The sequence below is a fragment of the Macrosteles quadrilineatus genome, unplaced genomic scaffold, assembly GCF_028750875.1.
Source record: "Macrosteles quadrilineatus isolate MER2022 unplaced genomic scaffold, UCM_ALF_1.0 Scaffold_6__1_contigs__length_79288215, whole genome shotgun sequence".
In the NCBI taxonomy this organism is placed as follows: domain Eukaryota; kingdom Metazoa; phylum Arthropoda; class Insecta; order Hemiptera; family Cicadellidae; genus Macrosteles; species Macrosteles quadrilineatus.
Genome location: NW_026542599.1, coordinates 44,341,828 through 44,360,842, shown reverse-complemented (window position 1 = coordinate 44,360,842; position 19,015 = coordinate 44,341,828). Strand labels below are relative to the sequence as shown.

The following is a 19,015-nucleotide window of genomic DNA, read 5'->3' as shown; positions in this document are numbered from 1 at the left end:
TAAAGTAACTCATTTTAATTTTTTCGTCTCTCAGAATTGGCAGGGTCTAAATTTTCATTTAGTACTAGTTATTTTCTCTATGAGTATTTTTTTTCTGTGTCTATATCAAATTCAATGCAAACGCTTTTAAGGGAAAGTGGTCCAAACCCATTTAATTTTTGTGGATGAGCTGGGAATTGAAACGTCCTTAAAATGTTTCTTTGGTCCTGAAAGAAAAGACAGATGCTTTTTAATAGTTGAAAACTAGCCTGAGTTGTCCTTGATCATTAGACATTTAGAAATCCTGATCCTGGTTATAGAAGTGTCTGATCTTATTAACAAAGCTGTCTTTCACCTCATTCATCCTTCACTCATCTCCGCCTTAAGAAATGAACCGTGGTGTGTGGGTGGAATCTAATCTAATCTAGTGTTTACGAAATTAGGCTTATCTCTTCTGGCTTAAGTGCAGTGACAACAAACTATCTTTTACAAACAATCTCCGCTACAATTCCCTTTTTTGTTACTTTATAAATAAACATGTAAACATTAACAAGTTTGAGAAGGTCATGAGTGGTATCAGAAAATACTATGTACAAGGTGAATGATTTCCTTGGAATTATATTTAACATGTCTATGTTACTTTTTATTGTTTAAGTTAAGACCTGGGCCTTAAATGTTTTTTTTTATTCATCAAGGTTTTAAATTCTCTTCTTTTGACTCTATCCATCGTATATATTTAATAACAAAAAACCATTCTGATTTGGAATAACGCTAAATAAATTCAATTGCTGTTCTTATCTATATTGTCAAACATCCAATTACAAGACTATCATTAGGTACTCTTTCTAGGAGATTTTTTAATCAATAGCCTAATTACTTTTTTAAATATCTCAATAAAAAAATTACTTTTAAGAACAAAGACCATTAGCCAGGGGGTACAAAGGTTGGCACAATTAAACCAATTGTCCCAATCAACAAGTAATTGTACTACAATCTCTAGCTCTTCTCAGCAGAATTCACTATTCTCCATGACACAGTGTTTGTCTGTTATCTAGGCAATATACCACAGTAATTTGTGAGATTGCAGCATTAGCAATCTTACTGAGAAAGTCATACAGATAAACTACAAGCTGATAACACTAAGTGAGTGATTCATCCTTCGTCAGTGTTCTGCAATCAGTGTTTAAGAATGACATACATCCTAGCAGAAATGCCAAACGTAATAAAAACAATATTTTAAAGGTGTTAAGGGAGTATTACGGATATTATGCATTACCATTAGTAAAAAAAATTTTCAACTCCCATTTAAGTTTATCTTTTTTAATATTTTAAAGTTTTTGTTGTATTTTTTTTCTACTTATGTTGTACCAGTTTAGTTATGTAAATATAGGTATGTCTGGCTTAATGAATGATTAATATTCAAATCATATTATTCCCATTCCCAATAAGTTTCAGTCCTTATTTTGTAGTTCATAGGCCTACAATTTTCTGCAGTTAAATTATGCTGATATACTTTATGTTACTTAGTTTGTTACTTAAGAGGGTTCTACCCGGTCAATTCAAGATGGCGGCTAAACATGCTGTACAAACATGGTACAAGCTTTTAACATTCTAAAACTAATTTGTTTCCAATGATTGTGCACTTGTTGTGCTCTTAACATATCAGAGCTTGCAGTGGGTGGAGCAAGAATAATGTTTAACTATATTTTGAAGTTAAAATTGCATGTGAAAAAGACTAATTTACGGATTTTCAAAATGTTTATGTAAATACTTAAACAATTATGTAGTTTCAGTTCAGCCAGTGCATAGTTTGGATCTTTGAAAATACTTTACAGTTTATTTCAACTCGATAAACACTTTAATAATGCCAGGAGGTTCTTTTTTGCAGAATCATGTGGTAAACAGCCAGAGGGTGGAGCCCTCTTAGTACTTTTTCAACCGATTTATGATTGTACTACATTAAAAAATCACATGTTTATTCTTGACGATGCACCACTTTTAAAGCTTAAAAATGTCCAATGCTTTGCCAGCCGGAGCTCAATGCTGTGTTTTTTTTTGCGTTTTATACTTTAAGTTAAATAAAATGTATTTAAAAAGAAAAATTATATATCCATCCACTTGCCAACACAAACGTGTATTTTTTGCCAACAAATAGCTGGACTTTCTCTCTAATGTTATTTGATAATCTGATAGAAACATAAAGAGGGTGTGGCAGGGGGGAATGGAGCTAAGCTAATGTGCCTGGAGTGATCAATGTCACATTGTTGACAGAGCACTAGAGCTCAACACACAACTCACGGACTTGTAAACAAACAACAGCTGTTTAGACTGGAGAACTAAGGCTGTATGAAACTGCCACATAAACCTTGTATTTCAAACAAATGATTATGACCAAGAGCTTATTAGTGTTGTTTATTAAACCTTTGACTTTTGACATCCCATCAATATCAGTTGTAGCTTTTTTGTATTCAAAGACCGCTGATAGAACCAGACATACACCATCTCCATAAAGTTTATGTGTTACCAGTTTTTTTTTTTTTTTTTTTCAAAATGAACATAGTTGAATTGAGCCATCAATACAGTATAATGATGGTTAGTTCAGAGAAAAAAATATATTCTCTTTTAAACCCATAAACAGATCTCTAAAATTATATTGATTAGGCCTACTTATAAAAAAAATTACAACATAGAATAAGGGGGGGGGGATTTAATTTTTGTATCTTCCAAATCTCTATATTCTGTGGTCATATAGGCCCTAATGGTAAAAGGAATTGAGAAAACACGCCAAAAACATTGGATACTTGTGCAAAATTTAGCATTTAACTTGTATTGGACAAATTTCTAAGATTTACGATTTTTTCTTTGAATAAAAATCTTTGACAAATCAAATTACAGTTGTGAATATTTTACCTATAAGAGTGAAAATACCTTAAAAAACATTTTTTTAAGATAACAAAATAAATAAGTAGGTCTAACTATGAATATTTTTACTACGTTAAAAATTACTACCTAATTACTACCTAAACATGCTTCACATAAAAAACTCAGTGACACTGATATTCCGTGTGGTAAAATATAACAAAAAGGAAATCCAAACAAATTTCTTTATGAATATGAAGGTTAAACCAACATTTCTGTTTCAAATATTGAACAAAAACGTTGACGCTTTTATTACCAAAACTAATACGTTGTATAATTGAACCATGAACCACGTCAAAACTGATGTCAGTTACGTGGAAGTTGAACAAACCTACAGTTACGGTTATTTAGACGCTTACGTAATAACTCTCACAGGAAAGAGTACATGCCCTATTCTTACAACCATGACTAACAGCAACAGCACATGTATGTACTAAACTTTCATTCTAACACTCACAGTCATCAATGACTATTATATTTATTTAGAGAAAATTTGAATTGCTAAGTGAGATGATATACCACAATATTAATTATGCCCAAAGAAGATTGTTGGGACGAATATAAAGTGGGATTTTTTCTAAATTCAAATTTTTCTTTAAAGGAAATAGGTACTGGTATCAGCTAAGCAAACTAAATACTATGTGTTGCAGGCAAATAAATTGATGTAATTATGCTGTAGAAGGAGAATATTAAGCTAAATTTTGCGCTTAGATAATGTGTTTATATTCATCTTAAAAACACATAAAGTGCGCGCTTTGTTGTCTTAAAGAATAAGTAGATTTTTTTTTAATTAAGTGTTTTTCAAGTCTATAGTTTTAGCTATATAGATAACAATCAATTATTATTTACATGGTTTAGTTTCCACAATATCAATTGTGACCAAACATGTTTAAAAGTAGGCTATTTGTAGATAGAATTACAGTATATAGTTAAACAAATACTTATTGTCACATCAGACAAAATATCAAAAGACTTATGTGGAATAGCAGGTCAAAAGTATTTTATGTAGACAAATTTAAATACCCCCGTCGCAGCAAACCTGCATACTAAGCGAATTTCCATTTACCCGGCTTGATTTCTACTAAAATATTCCCTATGAATTTTCAGATTTATTTCCTATTTAAATAACATTAATTTTAGTGACTAGTTAGGTTTGCTGCTACGGGGAAGATGTTGAGGTGTGTTTTTTCAATTGAAATATTGATAGCTTAGTATGAAATAAACCAAATTGCCAAATTTGATTAAAATATATCCATAAACAAGCAAACTAGAACAGTTTATTTATTCTCCATAAGAATAACATAGGCCTAAGAATTTTAAATTTACAATTTTTTAAATTTTCTCCGTAGTCAATGAACATTCAATAACACTTCAATATACTATATTGTTTGTTTTTTTAAGCTCTTCAAAATGGTCTAGAGAGAATTTTAGAAATTTAAAGTTTTTAGGGTCAAAAATGAGAAAAACCCATTTTTACCCCATAAAACCCCCCATAAACCCCTGATCCCATGGTCCGATTATGCTAGTTCGCGAACTCGTTCGAATAAATGTAGGTTTACACGTTTGTACCAAATTTCATCAAAATCGGATCAATTTTGCTCGAGTTATCGCGCTAACGGACACATATATAAATATATGAATTTGAACGGATATTGTTTTTGGCCTCTGGGGACCTCAAAACGAAAAAGTAAATCGGTCCCGGGTCTAGGTCTTACCATGAGACCTACGGTAATAGCTTATTCCCTATATGGGAAATTCGCTAAAAATAATTTCAGTCAAAAAAGGGATTATGAAGACTATTTGTAATGGTTTTGGTAGAGGAAATATTTTGTGCAACTATTATGATTTATACTAACAATGATGATGATGACTTATAACATAGACTTACAACTATTAAAACGCTTTATGACTCTCATGATCTTTGTAAAATCCCATAAAAAAGATGTTTTTATCCTGTTACAGTTTTATATTCTCCTAGTTGTTTGAAAAAGTACTTTAATAAAAATTAATATATATCAGCATTGTTCCACCCTGGTGACAATAATTTACAAGAAAAAGAGGGTATGTGTCAATTTTCTAATAAAGTTTAGTTACATTTACATTACAACATTAGAAAATCTACGATTAATGTACTATTAAAATCAGAATAATATGTATGTAACCGTAATATGTACTATTTTTGGCAACTCTTTGGACAACTCAATATATTAATGAGTAAGTCATAATTGGTTCACATAAGGTCCCGGACACGTTTTGTGCCAAGGGCAGCGACCGATGTCCTTGGTAACTTGGTAATCCCACGATTCACTTTCTAACTTCCTACGCTGTGTTTTGGTAACACTGTGACAAAATCATCTGAGTGATTTCTCTTTTAACACTTTCTCTTCTGACAGGTGGATGAGTTTTGAAAATTAAAAAATTGTCATTGGACATAAGGCCTTGTATACCAGTTGTGACTACTAATCTACATAAAACAAATTTTTGAACTTTTAATTTTGATAGGCCTACATACTTAGTCTTAAATAGCCTAGTTAAGTTTTTAATATTTATTAAATACCACCCTTGGTATTAAAGTTTAAGTAAAATTTAATTCATATTTGGATTTTAATGTAATGAGTTGGTCATACAAAATACTTCTGACTGTAACCTAAATTTAAAATAAAACTTATCACAGCAAACCCTGAGATGTTTTTTTTTTTAAAAAGAAAACCTAAGCAGTATGCTAAGTTTTTTGCAACATTTATCAACTTTTATAAAGGGGAAATATAAAAATGAATTCAAACAGAAGCTAAAAAAATGTCAATCCAATTTCCAATTTGTCTGGAGATTTTTTTCAAGATAACATTTTAAATCTGAATTTTACTATCTAATGGCTTTCATTAGTCAGCATCATTAATTTTAATTGATAGCCATAATGACTAAATGTCATCACTGTGTTCAGATTCAGAACTGTCTTTTAAATTTCCACCGACAACATTATAGGACTTAGAGTGAAAGGAAATAGTCAATAAAACACTTGCAGGGCAAAAATTAAATTCAATGAACAAACGGAAGAAATCTAACAATATTGTGTCTAGTTCTAAGTATAATTAATCTGAACTGAAAGGTCAAAATATATGTTTGAAGTCTTTCAAAACTCATTCAAAAACATATCAAGCTGGTTCCCAAACCAATCTATTGTATTATATAAAAAATAAATAAAATTATTGTAGTGAGTGTAAAATATTTTTGCAAAATCTTTCAAAAGTCAAAATGACAGTCAGAATGTGCCAAAAACACAAAGTTGAACAGGCAAACGTCTGGTGTATGTGGCCTTGAGACGGACACAATGGTGAAATGATGTCATGGCTATGAAGACCACAACTGTTGAATACCTCCCCCCTTCCCCCACCCTATCCTGTAGGTCTGGTCTACACCAGCTGCTACTCTTGCTGCTGCTACCTTTCCAACTGCCATTGTTTTTAAGTAACTTTTTGACAACTGGGAGGAATTATTCTACCTAAATGAATTTTAAATTAAAGACAAATGAATTTATTTGGTAACTAGATTCTAGGCTTAATTGATAACAACACGCATATGCAATATCAAAAGTGTCTCAGAGGGTGTTTTTAATTGTTTGATTCAGATAGCAACAAAGTATGTCCATTCATATGCTAATTGCTACTTTACAACAGTGGTTCTTTCTTATACACCTGTAGTTTAGGCTAAAATTTAATGGAATAATAACTTAGTTTGTTGTAAAAAAGCAAGTATTTTTTATATGCCATCAGAAGAAAGCTTTGAAAATTATTTTTTACATTATTAGCCGCGATAATTATAAAACAATATTTTTGTAGCTTAATACAAAACTCAAACATCCTTTCACTCAAGCCAATAGTAATCAAAGTAATTTGTAAGTCATAATGAATTTATGGTTTCGAAGAAGGGTGGTTAGTTTTGACTGCAGCCTTTTTTTTACGTCATCTGAAGACAGAGTGAAGTAATGTTACGGTGAGTCTAAGTTACGGTCTAAGTTATTTCCATTTGCCTGAATTTATATACAAGTAAATCTATTTAAATAACATTAGGTTACAAGAGTACCTGAGTCTCGGGCTCAAGTCTTACAATGAGACTTACGGTAATAGCTACTTATAGGGAAATTCGCTAAAACAAGGTGGTAGTGAATTAACGGAAAAATCCCTATTGTTATTTACCATTGATAAAATACCACACTAACAACTTTAAATTTCATGCTAAAATTAGCGTTGGAGTTGATTAGTAAACTGACCTGTTAAACACAAAGTCCGTGAGATTGCAACAGGTGACTCGGTCTCCGCTGGGACTCCAGCAACAGTACGACTCCTGCTCGGAGTCGATGAGGGGTCGCGGACACGTCCTGATCAGCTGTTCTATCACATTCTTACTGGTACCCAGCGAGCAGTCCATGGCTGAAAAACAACAGTTCACCTCATGGAGCTTAAGTTAATTAAAATGAGTGGAAAATGTAAGCTGTTATTTTCAATGAACTCAAAATCAGCAACTTTATGTGATAGATATAGTGCCAAACATCTAAAAATTCATGCTAAATTAGAACTCCCACTAAACCAACTGCGTGAAATTTTTGCTAATCCTTGTAGGCACAAGATTTATTTTATGCTAACAAAGTACCCGACCTTCACATGGATTTGGCATACTCAAGTGTAACACGTTTATTGCAGTTATATTCGTGTTCTGCGTTTGCAATGAGGGAGGACTCGGTTTTGGACAATTTGGTTCTTTGAATCTACTATAGGCCTACCTATGAAATAGTTACACATCTACCATAACCATAATTTTCTACCACTGCACCTAAACTACAAAAAATAGTAAATGATCAAACAATTACCATTACAACTGTACCTAATTTCCATTTAATATACACTAAGGTTTTTTATGGAACGTGTGAGGCTCAAACAATATATTTGACCATTTACTTTTGAAAACTGAAGTAGTTATCCCTTCTATATGGACTAGTTGTATCCTTGTTCTATTACAAAAGAACATTGTTGAATTAGCCACTCATAGGAAGCGCTGCTGCCAAAGTTCTATTTTACTCCTTTAATGAAGAGGTGAAATGAAAACCGTGCTAAGCGCAAAAAAAATCACATTTGTGGTTAAGTATTAAAATGTGTGCTATAAACCAATGTCAAACACAATGATAACCACACTATTTAGTGAAAAAATCCTTTATAGTTCCAAAAAATTCTGATAGATAGCTTAGGCTGAGTGTCAACTGAACGCAGCGCTGAAATGAAATGTGTGCTATGTGGAATATAAGAAATACAAGCTAAGGAACAACCCGGCACCTGTTGCTTTCTTTACGTTTTATGCAGACTGAAGTGTTGTTGTGTTAAGATCAACGTTTACTATTGTTTATTTGTCCATTAAAAAGTTACAATGAGTGAAATGAACAGTCCCGACTTTGCTGTGGAGCTGCAGTGGAAGTAAGAGCTGTAGTGTCTCAAACAAACTCAGGAAAAAGTGGGAAAAAATGTGAAGGATGCTATGAAACTAAATCCAAGAAAAGGCAAAGCATACAGTAGGTTTATCCTATGAAGGAAACCAGGGCATGAATACTGCAAAACAACCCCCAGCAGATGATTTAATTTAAGTCATGGTAGAGGCCAGAGACAAAAACCCCTTTCCTGAAAGACTTAAATACAGCCGGAAGATTTTTTTGATTTCAAACTAGTCGTCTAGCCTGTTTGAATAGGTACTAAGAAGCTTGAACTATCTGAGGTTCAATGGCTTTTTTTACTAAAGATCAGCTTGGAAAGGTCCTTACCAAAGCTGCATTTTTGGGATTGGAAGAGTTTCACTAAGGTTACCGGTATATATGTTTTGAAAAAAGGGTTTTACGATGGACACTTCAGTCTTCAGCCATTAAAGTACCTCCTGTGAATGGACTCTCTAAAGAAAAAAAGAAAAACCTACGATCAATGATATCTCATATCAACGATCACGGACGTATCCATAAATATAAAAATTTGAACGAATGGTGTTTTTGGCCTCTGGGGACATCAAAATTAAAAAGTAAATCAGTCCCGGGCCTAGGTCTTACCTACGGCAATAGCTAACAGAGAAATTCGTTAAAAAATTGTAAACTTTAACGATTATGTTTTAAAAGTAATTCAAGCTTCTCCATTCTATCCAAGGAAATAATATCGTCTTCCATGGAAACTATTTTTTCTGTTTTGAAGCTCTAATAAGTTAGTACAGTATTTAAACTCTCGACTATCTGAGCCCTAAGGCTATCCGAAGTGGTTTTAGGCCCAAATAACTTGTGATGTGGAAAGCGAATAGGGACCTCTTGTTGGGAGTTTTAGATATTAAGTTAATATAACTTATATTTGAATTTATTATTAAATTCCGAATCACTTGGTGCAAGTCAAATTCAAATTGTTTATCTCGCCATTAAACATTACATAATAGGCTATGTCTAAACATAATTCAATTAAATAAAGGTCCCATGCATCTACGATTTTTTTTGTTAATGCTAAATAGGACTGTGAAATTTTGCTAATGGAAAGGGTTCATTTTGAGAAAAACTATTTTGAAAATGTCAAATAGCCTACGCATAAAAACAGTTTTTTTCATATTTAAGAAACGATTTAGGTATTGAAAGGAAGCATATTTAATGTCCTCATTTGAGGCAATACCAATTGTTGTCTTAGCTCGGAACAGTAGTTTTCATTTAAATAATTGTTTATTGAAATGTGTATCAAAAACAGTAGGCCTATTCAACCAATCTCATGAGTTCTTAAGAAAACGGAAAAGTTTCAACTTTTGAAGGTGTAACCGTTGGAACGAATAAAATCTCAGACTTGACTTTTTTGTGTGTAGCAACTCTGTTTGTGTTTCAAATATCAACCCTGAGACTTAATTCCTTTAAAAGTTATCATTTTTCAAAAACAGAATTTTTTTGAAAAATTCAATTTTGAGTCTCAATAAATATTTTTGTTGTAGGGAAAGTTTAAAAATCTGAAATTTGTACCCAAAACCCCTCTTTAATTGTTTATACTGCTTTAAGAATTTCATCTTTGAGATTTACTTGCTAAGTTACAGCACAGACAAGGGAAACAAACATCATGAAAATCACAATAAACCCATAAGCTCGGCCAAGGCAGCTAAGTACTGTTGGTAGCTTAAAGATTAATTTATAGAGGTATAGGGCCTAAGTAATTATCTTATTTAATATAAACTTCCCTACTTTAAAGTAATGTAGGCCTATAGCTTTTTCTTTCAAATGTCTTGTCTTTGTGAAATTTAAAAAGAAGAAGAAAACTTTTATCTGATTATTTTCATTCAGGTTTAACTTACACCAATTTTTTAAATTCAGTTTACACACATTTTTTTGCAATAAATAATTTTAGCTTATTTATACATTTATTGAACCACTTTTATTTTAATAAAGAATGTTGGAAATTTCACATACAAAAGCTGTTTGAAAAACATGTTCTTAAAGTACAACTTTTATACTTGTTATAAAACTACTTTTATAACAACTTTATATACAACTTTTTTTACTTGTTTAGTGTTTTTTGTTCTACTTTGGTTGTGCTCATAAAAAAGTTAAAATATTGCTTCATTCAGTTTGGGGGGTGATGTTGTATGTCCTTCACATTGGTTGTTGTCGGTTCCAAGAGATTTAATTTTCTCAAAACTTTGTTTATGGCCACCCAAGGATTTTCTTTCTCATTTTTTTTTAAGATGGTTGTTGGTCCTGCTGGATCTTTATTTTGGTCACATATAGTCAATCAAAAAACCTCAATCAAATGGTGTTTAATAGATCTAATATTAATGAAACCTTGCCTTCTATACGTCCGGCGGTGGGGAGAAGTGTGGCGGTCTTTATAAATATGTGTGTGTGTCCATTAGCCGGATAACTCGAGCAAAAATCATCCGATTTTGATGAAATTTGGTACAAACGTGTAAACCTACGTCTATTCGAACGAGTTCGCGAACCAGCATGATCGGACTATGGGAACAGAACACTATGGGGAAAAAACTTTTTCTCAGGATTTTAATTTTACAAAAACAGTCTGCAGGCGACATAAACTAACAACTCGATACATTATAACCAAAACTTTACCTTCCTAATCTAACCTAGTTTCAAAAAACTTAATGCAGTCACCAATTCACATACAGCACGACCTACCAACCTGTCATACCTGAATAAGAACTACAGTATGTAATTAGTCCACCAGTTCATCTATATCTCCATAATGTGACGAAATTACTATTATAGAAAACATTATTGACTACAGAATCACTTGAAATGTTTCTACAACGATGTTATCATGTTTAATCAACGATGTTCTTCTTCTCGTCAACCATGTTACTTTCTTCACTTAACCTGGACCCTGGACTTGTAACGGCGTAGCTGACTAGCACTACACAGCACATGATATGAGTATGAGTATTTTTGTTTTGAGTTCTAGTTGTAAGTAAAATGACGTCAAAGGCATAATTCAGAGTGAGTTAATAAAGTTCAAAAGTTGTTACTTCCAGTTCCAGTTGCTTGTCGTGTGGTTGAAAACAGTCAGCTGTAGGCTTAGTTACCCCCAGTTCATTCCACTTGTAAATGTTAACTTATCCATTCTACCTTGTTTATCGTATAATGTTGTATGTTTTAACGGCGATATCTTGAGAAATATTCATTAGAGCGGTGAAATGGTATATAATGGAATAATGGTAGGCCATTTGGATTCAGGAGGTAAAAAACTATAAAGTAAGATATAAAAATAAAAAATTTGTTTGGAGGCACCTATACGGAATAAATACCCAAATTTATTATTAAGTTAGGTGGAAGTCCACTTGCCCCAGGCGTACACTTAACCCTAGCAGTGGCCAACCGTCGCCTGGTGACGGTATGACGTTGATGCTTAGAATGGCCAATGTCGTCTGGTGACGGTATGGGCCGAAATTTTTTTAACGGTAAAAAAACACTTACAATCAACTCAGATGAGAATAATATATATACCATTCGAAAGATCACATTCTGAACTTTCATTTGATTACATAAACAATCCCTGTAGCAGGTATATAACAATGTCACGACGATTAGAAATCAAATGAAATTTTGGCGCGGTACGACTTTTGCAGCCGACACTTGGGAACTGGCAAAACACGTCTTGTTTGGCATTACCCTGCTCGGGTAATTTTCGTCTTGGGATGTTGCGGGTGGTACCACTGGATAGCCATTGATTTTATCTTCATTGTGGTAGTGATATTTATAACTAAATATTGATTGCACAATCAGTACGATTTTATGAAAACAGCTGTTTTTGAAATTTCTAACAAATGGCCAACAGTCGTCTGGTGACAGTATGGAAAATACGAATTATATACAGTGAAAGTTATTATTACTAGTCATATAGTATATCATTTTGAAGAGGAAGAAATTTAGATTCAGAGAGTGGCAGCCCTGCACTCAGGGTTATTTCTGTATGCTCGCATGTAGACGACAAGTGAGTCATTACTGCTACAGTCTGTCAGCTATCTTGTATTGCCATTGTTTGTTTGTGTTGTTGCCGGTAATAGTTTTATCCACGATTTATTACTAAATATGTTATTAGTTTCGTAGTGTTAGTGAAGTGTTGTGTGTGTGTATAACAGTAATCTTCATGCATAAATATTACTGAATTGTGTGAAATAGTGTTCATAAAAGGTTGTATTTTGTTAGCATCATGTCCTAAAATGACGATTCTGACATTCAGAGATTGTTGTACCTATATAATGATATACCCAAGGTGTTATACATTTTTATAAAGGTAAATGAATAAACTACAACATGTTTATAATTGTTTGGGGGTAAAAAATTTTGTAAAAAGTTATAGCCTATACTAAATAGGCCTACTACTGTATTTTGTTAGCATCATGTTCAAAAATGACGATTCTGACATTCAGAGGTGCTATATATGCTATATAATGATTTACCCAAGGTGTTATACATTTTTATAAAGGTAAATGAATACACTACAACATGTTTATATTGGTTTGGGTGTAAAAAATTTGGTAAAAAAATTATATAGGCTACTAAATACTGTACACTCTATTTTCTGGAAATGCGCAAAAAATTCAAAACGTTCTCAAATTGATACATAATCATAGGTGAAAATAACTTTTTACCATCATACTTATGACTTTTTTGGATTCCTTACTTCATTAGCTTTACAAATATGTAGGCTACATATCATCAGCCTACATAATGTTTCACAACACAAGCAAACACTGTAGGCTATAGTTTACACTTATTTGCGGTTTTGCGGTTATTGTATTATTATGTCCCTATTACGTACCTACAAAAAAAAATATTTCTAACATGTTATACATTTTTATGTAGGTAATTGAATACACTACAAGATTATTATGTTGGTTTTGAAGTAAACAAATTTGGTACAAAAGTTGTATACTAAGTACTGTGAATTTTTTTCTCGAGAAATCGCTAAAATATAAAAACATTATTTTATATACGTAGGTATGTTTATAGGTAAAAAATTATTTTTACCATAAACTTTATGACTTTTTTGGATACCTTACTTCATTAGCTTTACAAATATGTAGGCTACATATCATCAGCCTACATAATGTTTCACAACACAAGCAAACACTGTAGGCTATAGTTTACACTTATTTGCGGTTATTGTATTATTATGTCCCTATTACGTACCTACAAAAAAAAAATATTTCTAACATGTTATACATTTTTATGTAGGTAATTGAATACACTACAAGATTATTATGTTGGTTTGAAGTAAACAAATTTGGTACAAAAGTTGTATACTAAGTACTGTGAATTTTTTTCTCGAGAAATCGCTAAAATATAAAAACATTATTTTATATACGTATGTTTATAGGTAAAAAATTATTTTTACCATAAACTTTATGACTTTTTTGGATTCCTTACTTCATTAGCTTTACAAATATGTAGGCTACATATCATCAGCCTACATAATGTTTCACAACACAAGCAAACACTGTAGGCTATAGTTTACACTTATTTGCGGTTATTGTATTATTATGTCCCTATTACGTACCTACAAAAAAAAAATATTTCTAACATGTTATACATTTTTATGTAGGTAATTGAATACACTACAAGATTATTATGTTGGTTTGAAGTAAACAAATTTGGTACAAAAGTTGTATACTAAGTACTGTGAATTTTTTTCTCGAGAAATCGCTAAAATATAAAAACATTATTTTATATACGTATGTTTATAGGTAAAAAATTATTTTTACCATAAACTTTATGACTTTTTTGGATTCCTTACTTCATTAGCTTTACAAATATGTAGGCTACATATCATCAGCCTACATAATGTTTCACAACACAAGCAAACACTGTAGGCTATAGTTTACACTTATTTGCGGTTATTGTATTATTATGTCCCTATTACGTACCTACAAAAAAAAAATATTTCTAACATGTTATACATTTTTATGTAGGTAATTGAATACACTACAAGATTATTATGTTGGTTTGAAGTAAACAAATTTGGTACAAAAGTTGTATACTAAGTAGGTACTGTGAATTTTTTTCTCGAGAAATCGCTAAAATATAAAAACATTAGGCCTATTTTATATACGTATGTTTATAGGTAAAAAATTATTTTTACCATAAACTTTATGACTTTTTTTGATTCCTTACTTCATTAGCTTTACAAACATGTACAGTATATATCATTATTAGTATACACATATATTATAGAACTTTTTACAACATAAACTAACACTGTACGGTTTTCAACTGCTGAAAAAGTGCCAGAGGGAAAAGGTAGGTATTTAAATTGGCATTTAATGAGGAAAACACACAGAAAGTAGCTATTAACTTAACTTTTTAAAAAAAAACACATTTGCTAAGTGTTGAATAAATGATTTACGCGTGTGTCCCAAAAGTGCCAGAGGAAAAGGGCCATAAAATATAGGCCCAATGAGAAAAAAATTCTAGGCTATTTTCAAAATTCGTCTGGAGCTCCTAAACTAAACAAATGTCTTTAATCTAAATTACTGTCATCATTCATAATAGGCCTGAGATTAAAGGTTTTGGTACACTTGTATTTATTAGGGACTTACCTTGTGCAAATTGAATGCCGAAGACGGTCAACATCACAAAGGATAGATTAATAGCCATTGTGAGGATTCAAGTTCGGTTTCTTGAACGCTTTGAATAATTAATTATTTGGGAAAACCGCAAGAAGTGGACTTTTAAAAGAATCAAGAAAACACTTTGACAACTTTTCTCTCACAACGCACACTACAGTCCAGTCAGTCTTGCTCAACACTCAAACAAAACAGAAAACAAGTCCAGTAGAAGACGAGAACATCAACAACACGCACGACACGGCACGAATCGGACACGACCTTCCCCTTTCCTTCCTTCACCACACTACACTACACTCTACAGAACAGAACAGAAACAAATCTCGACTTCGAGTGGGTGGGACTGGTCGACTGGTGGTGGGAGTGGGACTGACGACGACGACGAGTCGACGAGACGAGGAGGCTGAATTTTTATTTCAGGATAAGTGTTGCCTACAGTATTATTTTGAGACTTCTGATTGGCTGAGGGAACATCATTACCGCGACGATACGGTCGATGCAAACACTGAGCTATAATTCTAACTGGAGGTAGCACTGAATGTCAAAGATGCGTGTCGCCAGCCGCCATGTTTGCGTGAGTCTGGTGTCATAAGAAGCCATATTATTATTATAACTATTATTATACTTGGCTTAAAATACCTACTTTGTATGGTCGCCATTTCAAAGAAAATTATTAAAGTATTAAAAGTATTCAAGTATGACAAAAATACTCACTGCTATACCAACCTAGTTATAAGAAGCCATGTCATTGCTATGATAAGAAAACTTACTGCTATACCAACCTAACAAAATCAGCGACACGCTTTTGACAGACTTCTGCCATGGCAGTGCTACCTCCAGTTATAATTTTAGCTCGGTGGATGCAAACGACTTCGGTGGTGAAGTGGATAGAATGCTGGGCTGATGATCCGAAGGACCCGGGTTCGAATCCCATCCATAGCACTATTTTTTTTGTATTGGATTTTTTTCATTATCAACAAGTTTGGTTGGTTTGGTTAGGTTATAACGGTTTAATTTTATAATTAAAACATTATGAAATTGAATTTGACCCATTTATAGTTTTATTTTATGAACAGAAATATTTTTTTCGGTTAAGCCTTCATTTGATTTTTCATTATTAGCAAGTCTGGTTAGTTTGGTTAGGTTATGATAGTTTCATTTTAGAATAAACAAATATAAAATAGGATTTGAGGCATTTATAATTTTATTTTATGAACAGAACTATTTTTTCGATTAATAAACCTTCATTAGATTTTTTCATTGTCAGCACGTTTGGTTGGTTTGGTTAGGTTATGACGGTTTAATTTCATAATAAAAAAAATATAAAATTGAATTTGAGGCATTTATAATTTTATTTTATGAACAAAAATCATTTTTCAATTACTAAACCTTCGTTATAGCATTGACTATATATACCTACAGTATATATAGTCAATGCTATAACGACTATATATATATATGCTATATATATGCTGTAGGTATATATAGTCAATGGTTATAGTCAATCAGGAGCCTCTAAATGACACTGTTGGCAAAATTAATCCTGAAAAACAAATTGTGCGACGAGGAGAAGGAGACGACGACTGCCAAATGCCGACAGGGACAGGGACACGAGACCTTGCCGTCAGACCGCCACCGCCCACCACCGCGCCGTGCATCATACCGTGCATAGCCGAACTGTTCGTGGGAAATTGTTATCTGTTATCTCTATCACTGTCGCTGTCAAAACGTGTCATTTGTAGGTTAAATTTAAATTAATTTAACTATCATAACCTAACCAAACTTGCTGATAATGAAAATTTTGAATGAAGGTTTACTAATAACAAAAATAGTTCTGTTTATAAAATAAAATTTTAAATGTCTCAAAATCAATTATATATTTTTTTAAATTATAAAATGAAACCATCATAACCTAACCAAACTTGCTGATAATGAAAAAATCGAGTCAAAAAGTTAATGCCTCCGGTAAGTTTCGAACCGGCTACCTCCGTATTATCAGCCCGGTGCGCTAACCACTACACCACCGAGACCTACGGCTGTCCAACGTATCGACCCGCGTGTATCGACATCATCCACCCCCACCACATTAAGCAATACGGTTGAAAATGGTGTCACGATTTAGTGCTCATTTTGTGCTACAACAATATATAAGTTTTATAATTTGGGCTCTTAAAACACCCGAGTAAATGAGGAAAAACTGCTGCCGGTGATGACATCATCCACCCCGCCAAATTATTGCAGATACATTAATCCACTCCTAAACTCCACAGTGCTCACCTTTACTACTTCCTTCACCACTCCCTATGTCGTAGACCTGTTTGCCCTCCTTCTCTATACCATTTTAGAATTGCAGATACATAAATGCCACAGACAGTTCCCACACTCTGCACTGCTAGCCTTACTACTTCCTCCACCATTTCCTAAGTCATAGACCTGTTTTCCTCCCTTCTCATAGCATTTCAGGATTGTAGATACCTTAATCTAATCCCCATTAACAGTTCCCACACTCCACACTGCTAACCTCTACTGCAATCATAGATAAAAAAATTCCTGCTACAATGTTTAATGTGAGCAATGACACATTTACTCAGGTGGTTTTAGGGTACAAATTTTAAAAACTATATATTGTTGTAGCACAAAATGAGCACTAAATCGTGACACCATTTTCAACCGATTTGCTCAACGTGGTGGGGCGGATGACGTCATCACCGGCGGCAGTTTTTTCTCATTTACTCGGGTTGTTTTAAGAGCACAAATTATAAAACTTATATATGCACAAAATGAGCACTAAATCATGACACCATTTTCAATCGATTTGCTCAACGTGGCGGGGCGGATGACGTCATCACCGTCAGCAGTTTTCCTCATTTACTCGGGTGTTTTAAGGGCACAAATTATAAAAGCTATATATTGTTGTAGCACAAATTTCAACATGAGCACTAAATTTCTATGTATAATACATTGTTTATTCGTTTGGTGGCGGGTTAGACGTGAAGTTAGCCCAGCCAACAGTTTTTATAACTTTTTGGTGTGTTATTGTTGAGCACAATTTTTTATATATACCTTTGAGAAGCACAAATTCAGCACCAAATTTTGTACATGTTTTTATAATTTGTGCTCATTATGGTGGGGCCAACTTCACGCGGGTTTCAACACTGGGGTTGGTGGTCTGTTGGAATTCGGCAAGGTCTCGTGCATCCCACCAGCCGATCACACGGCCAACCTAACAACAAGAAACACCGAAAACAAACATTTTTATCTAATGTTCAACCAGAAAGTAGTGACTCCAGTCATAGACTAATCGGAGTATGTTTTATCTATGCTCCAGTTAATCTATTTATCTCAATGTGGGTACGGGGTTCCAGTTTATGCAAGGCTCACGGGACGCTCCGTGACGCACAATTCGCGGTGTAGCGAATAGCGTACTCGGCTGATGCCCAAGGAGATAACCAGATCGAAGCGAAGCCTACAGGTTACACAAACTTTTAGTCAAAGATTTTGCTTAGGATGCGATTACTCTTAACTGTACATCTTTTGTTAAAATTTGAGGAATTTATAATTTTATTTTATGAACAGATCTTTTTCCGATTTGTAAACCTTTATACGATTTTCTCATTATCAGTAAGTTTGGTTAGATCAAATTTCAAATTCGTTTATTCAGCTAAAAATTAACAAAACAATTGCATTAGCTAAGTCAGAAAAAAGTACAAACTCACACTTACAAAATAATATACAAATATGCTTACCATCTATTTACAAAATCAAATTGACCTTATCATCCTCTATTACAGGTTGCAAAAACTCCTTGACACAGTAACACGAGAAGTTAATCAGAAGTTAATAATGAGATTATCTTTCAAATGTAAACTTTGAATGGTTTGATTCAAACTTCAGGGACCGGGATGGGTTATTGTACAGATTAATACCGTTTTAGAGTGCATGCTTTCTGAAGAAGGAGGTTGTATATTTTGGAACAGGTAAATCATGTGAATTT

General features: G+C 33.1%; 1 protein-coding gene across 3 annotated transcripts in view; it reads right to left on the bottom strand.

Moving 5' to 3' along the window:
* The window catches only part of LOC128996533 (uncharacterized), a 30,140-nt gene extending 14,812 nt beyond the window's left edge, over positions 1-15,328 (bottom strand). For 2 of the 3 annotated variants that reach the window (XM_054421919.1, XM_054421920.1), the window contains exons 1-2: positions 14,995-15,325; positions 7,166-7,325 (exon numbers count right to left, since the gene is read on the bottom strand). In XM_054421919.1, the coding sequence (XP_054277894.1) occupies positions 7,166-7,325; positions 14,995-15,052 (218 nt within the window). In that variant the 5' untranslated portion in view covers positions 15,053-15,325. Of the gene's footprint in view, positions 1-7,165; positions 7,326-14,994 lie in introns of all 3 variants that reach the window. The other variant, XM_054421918.1, reaches the window with a different exon arrangement.
* Between the last annotated feature and the right edge of the window lie 3,687 nt (positions 15,329-19,015).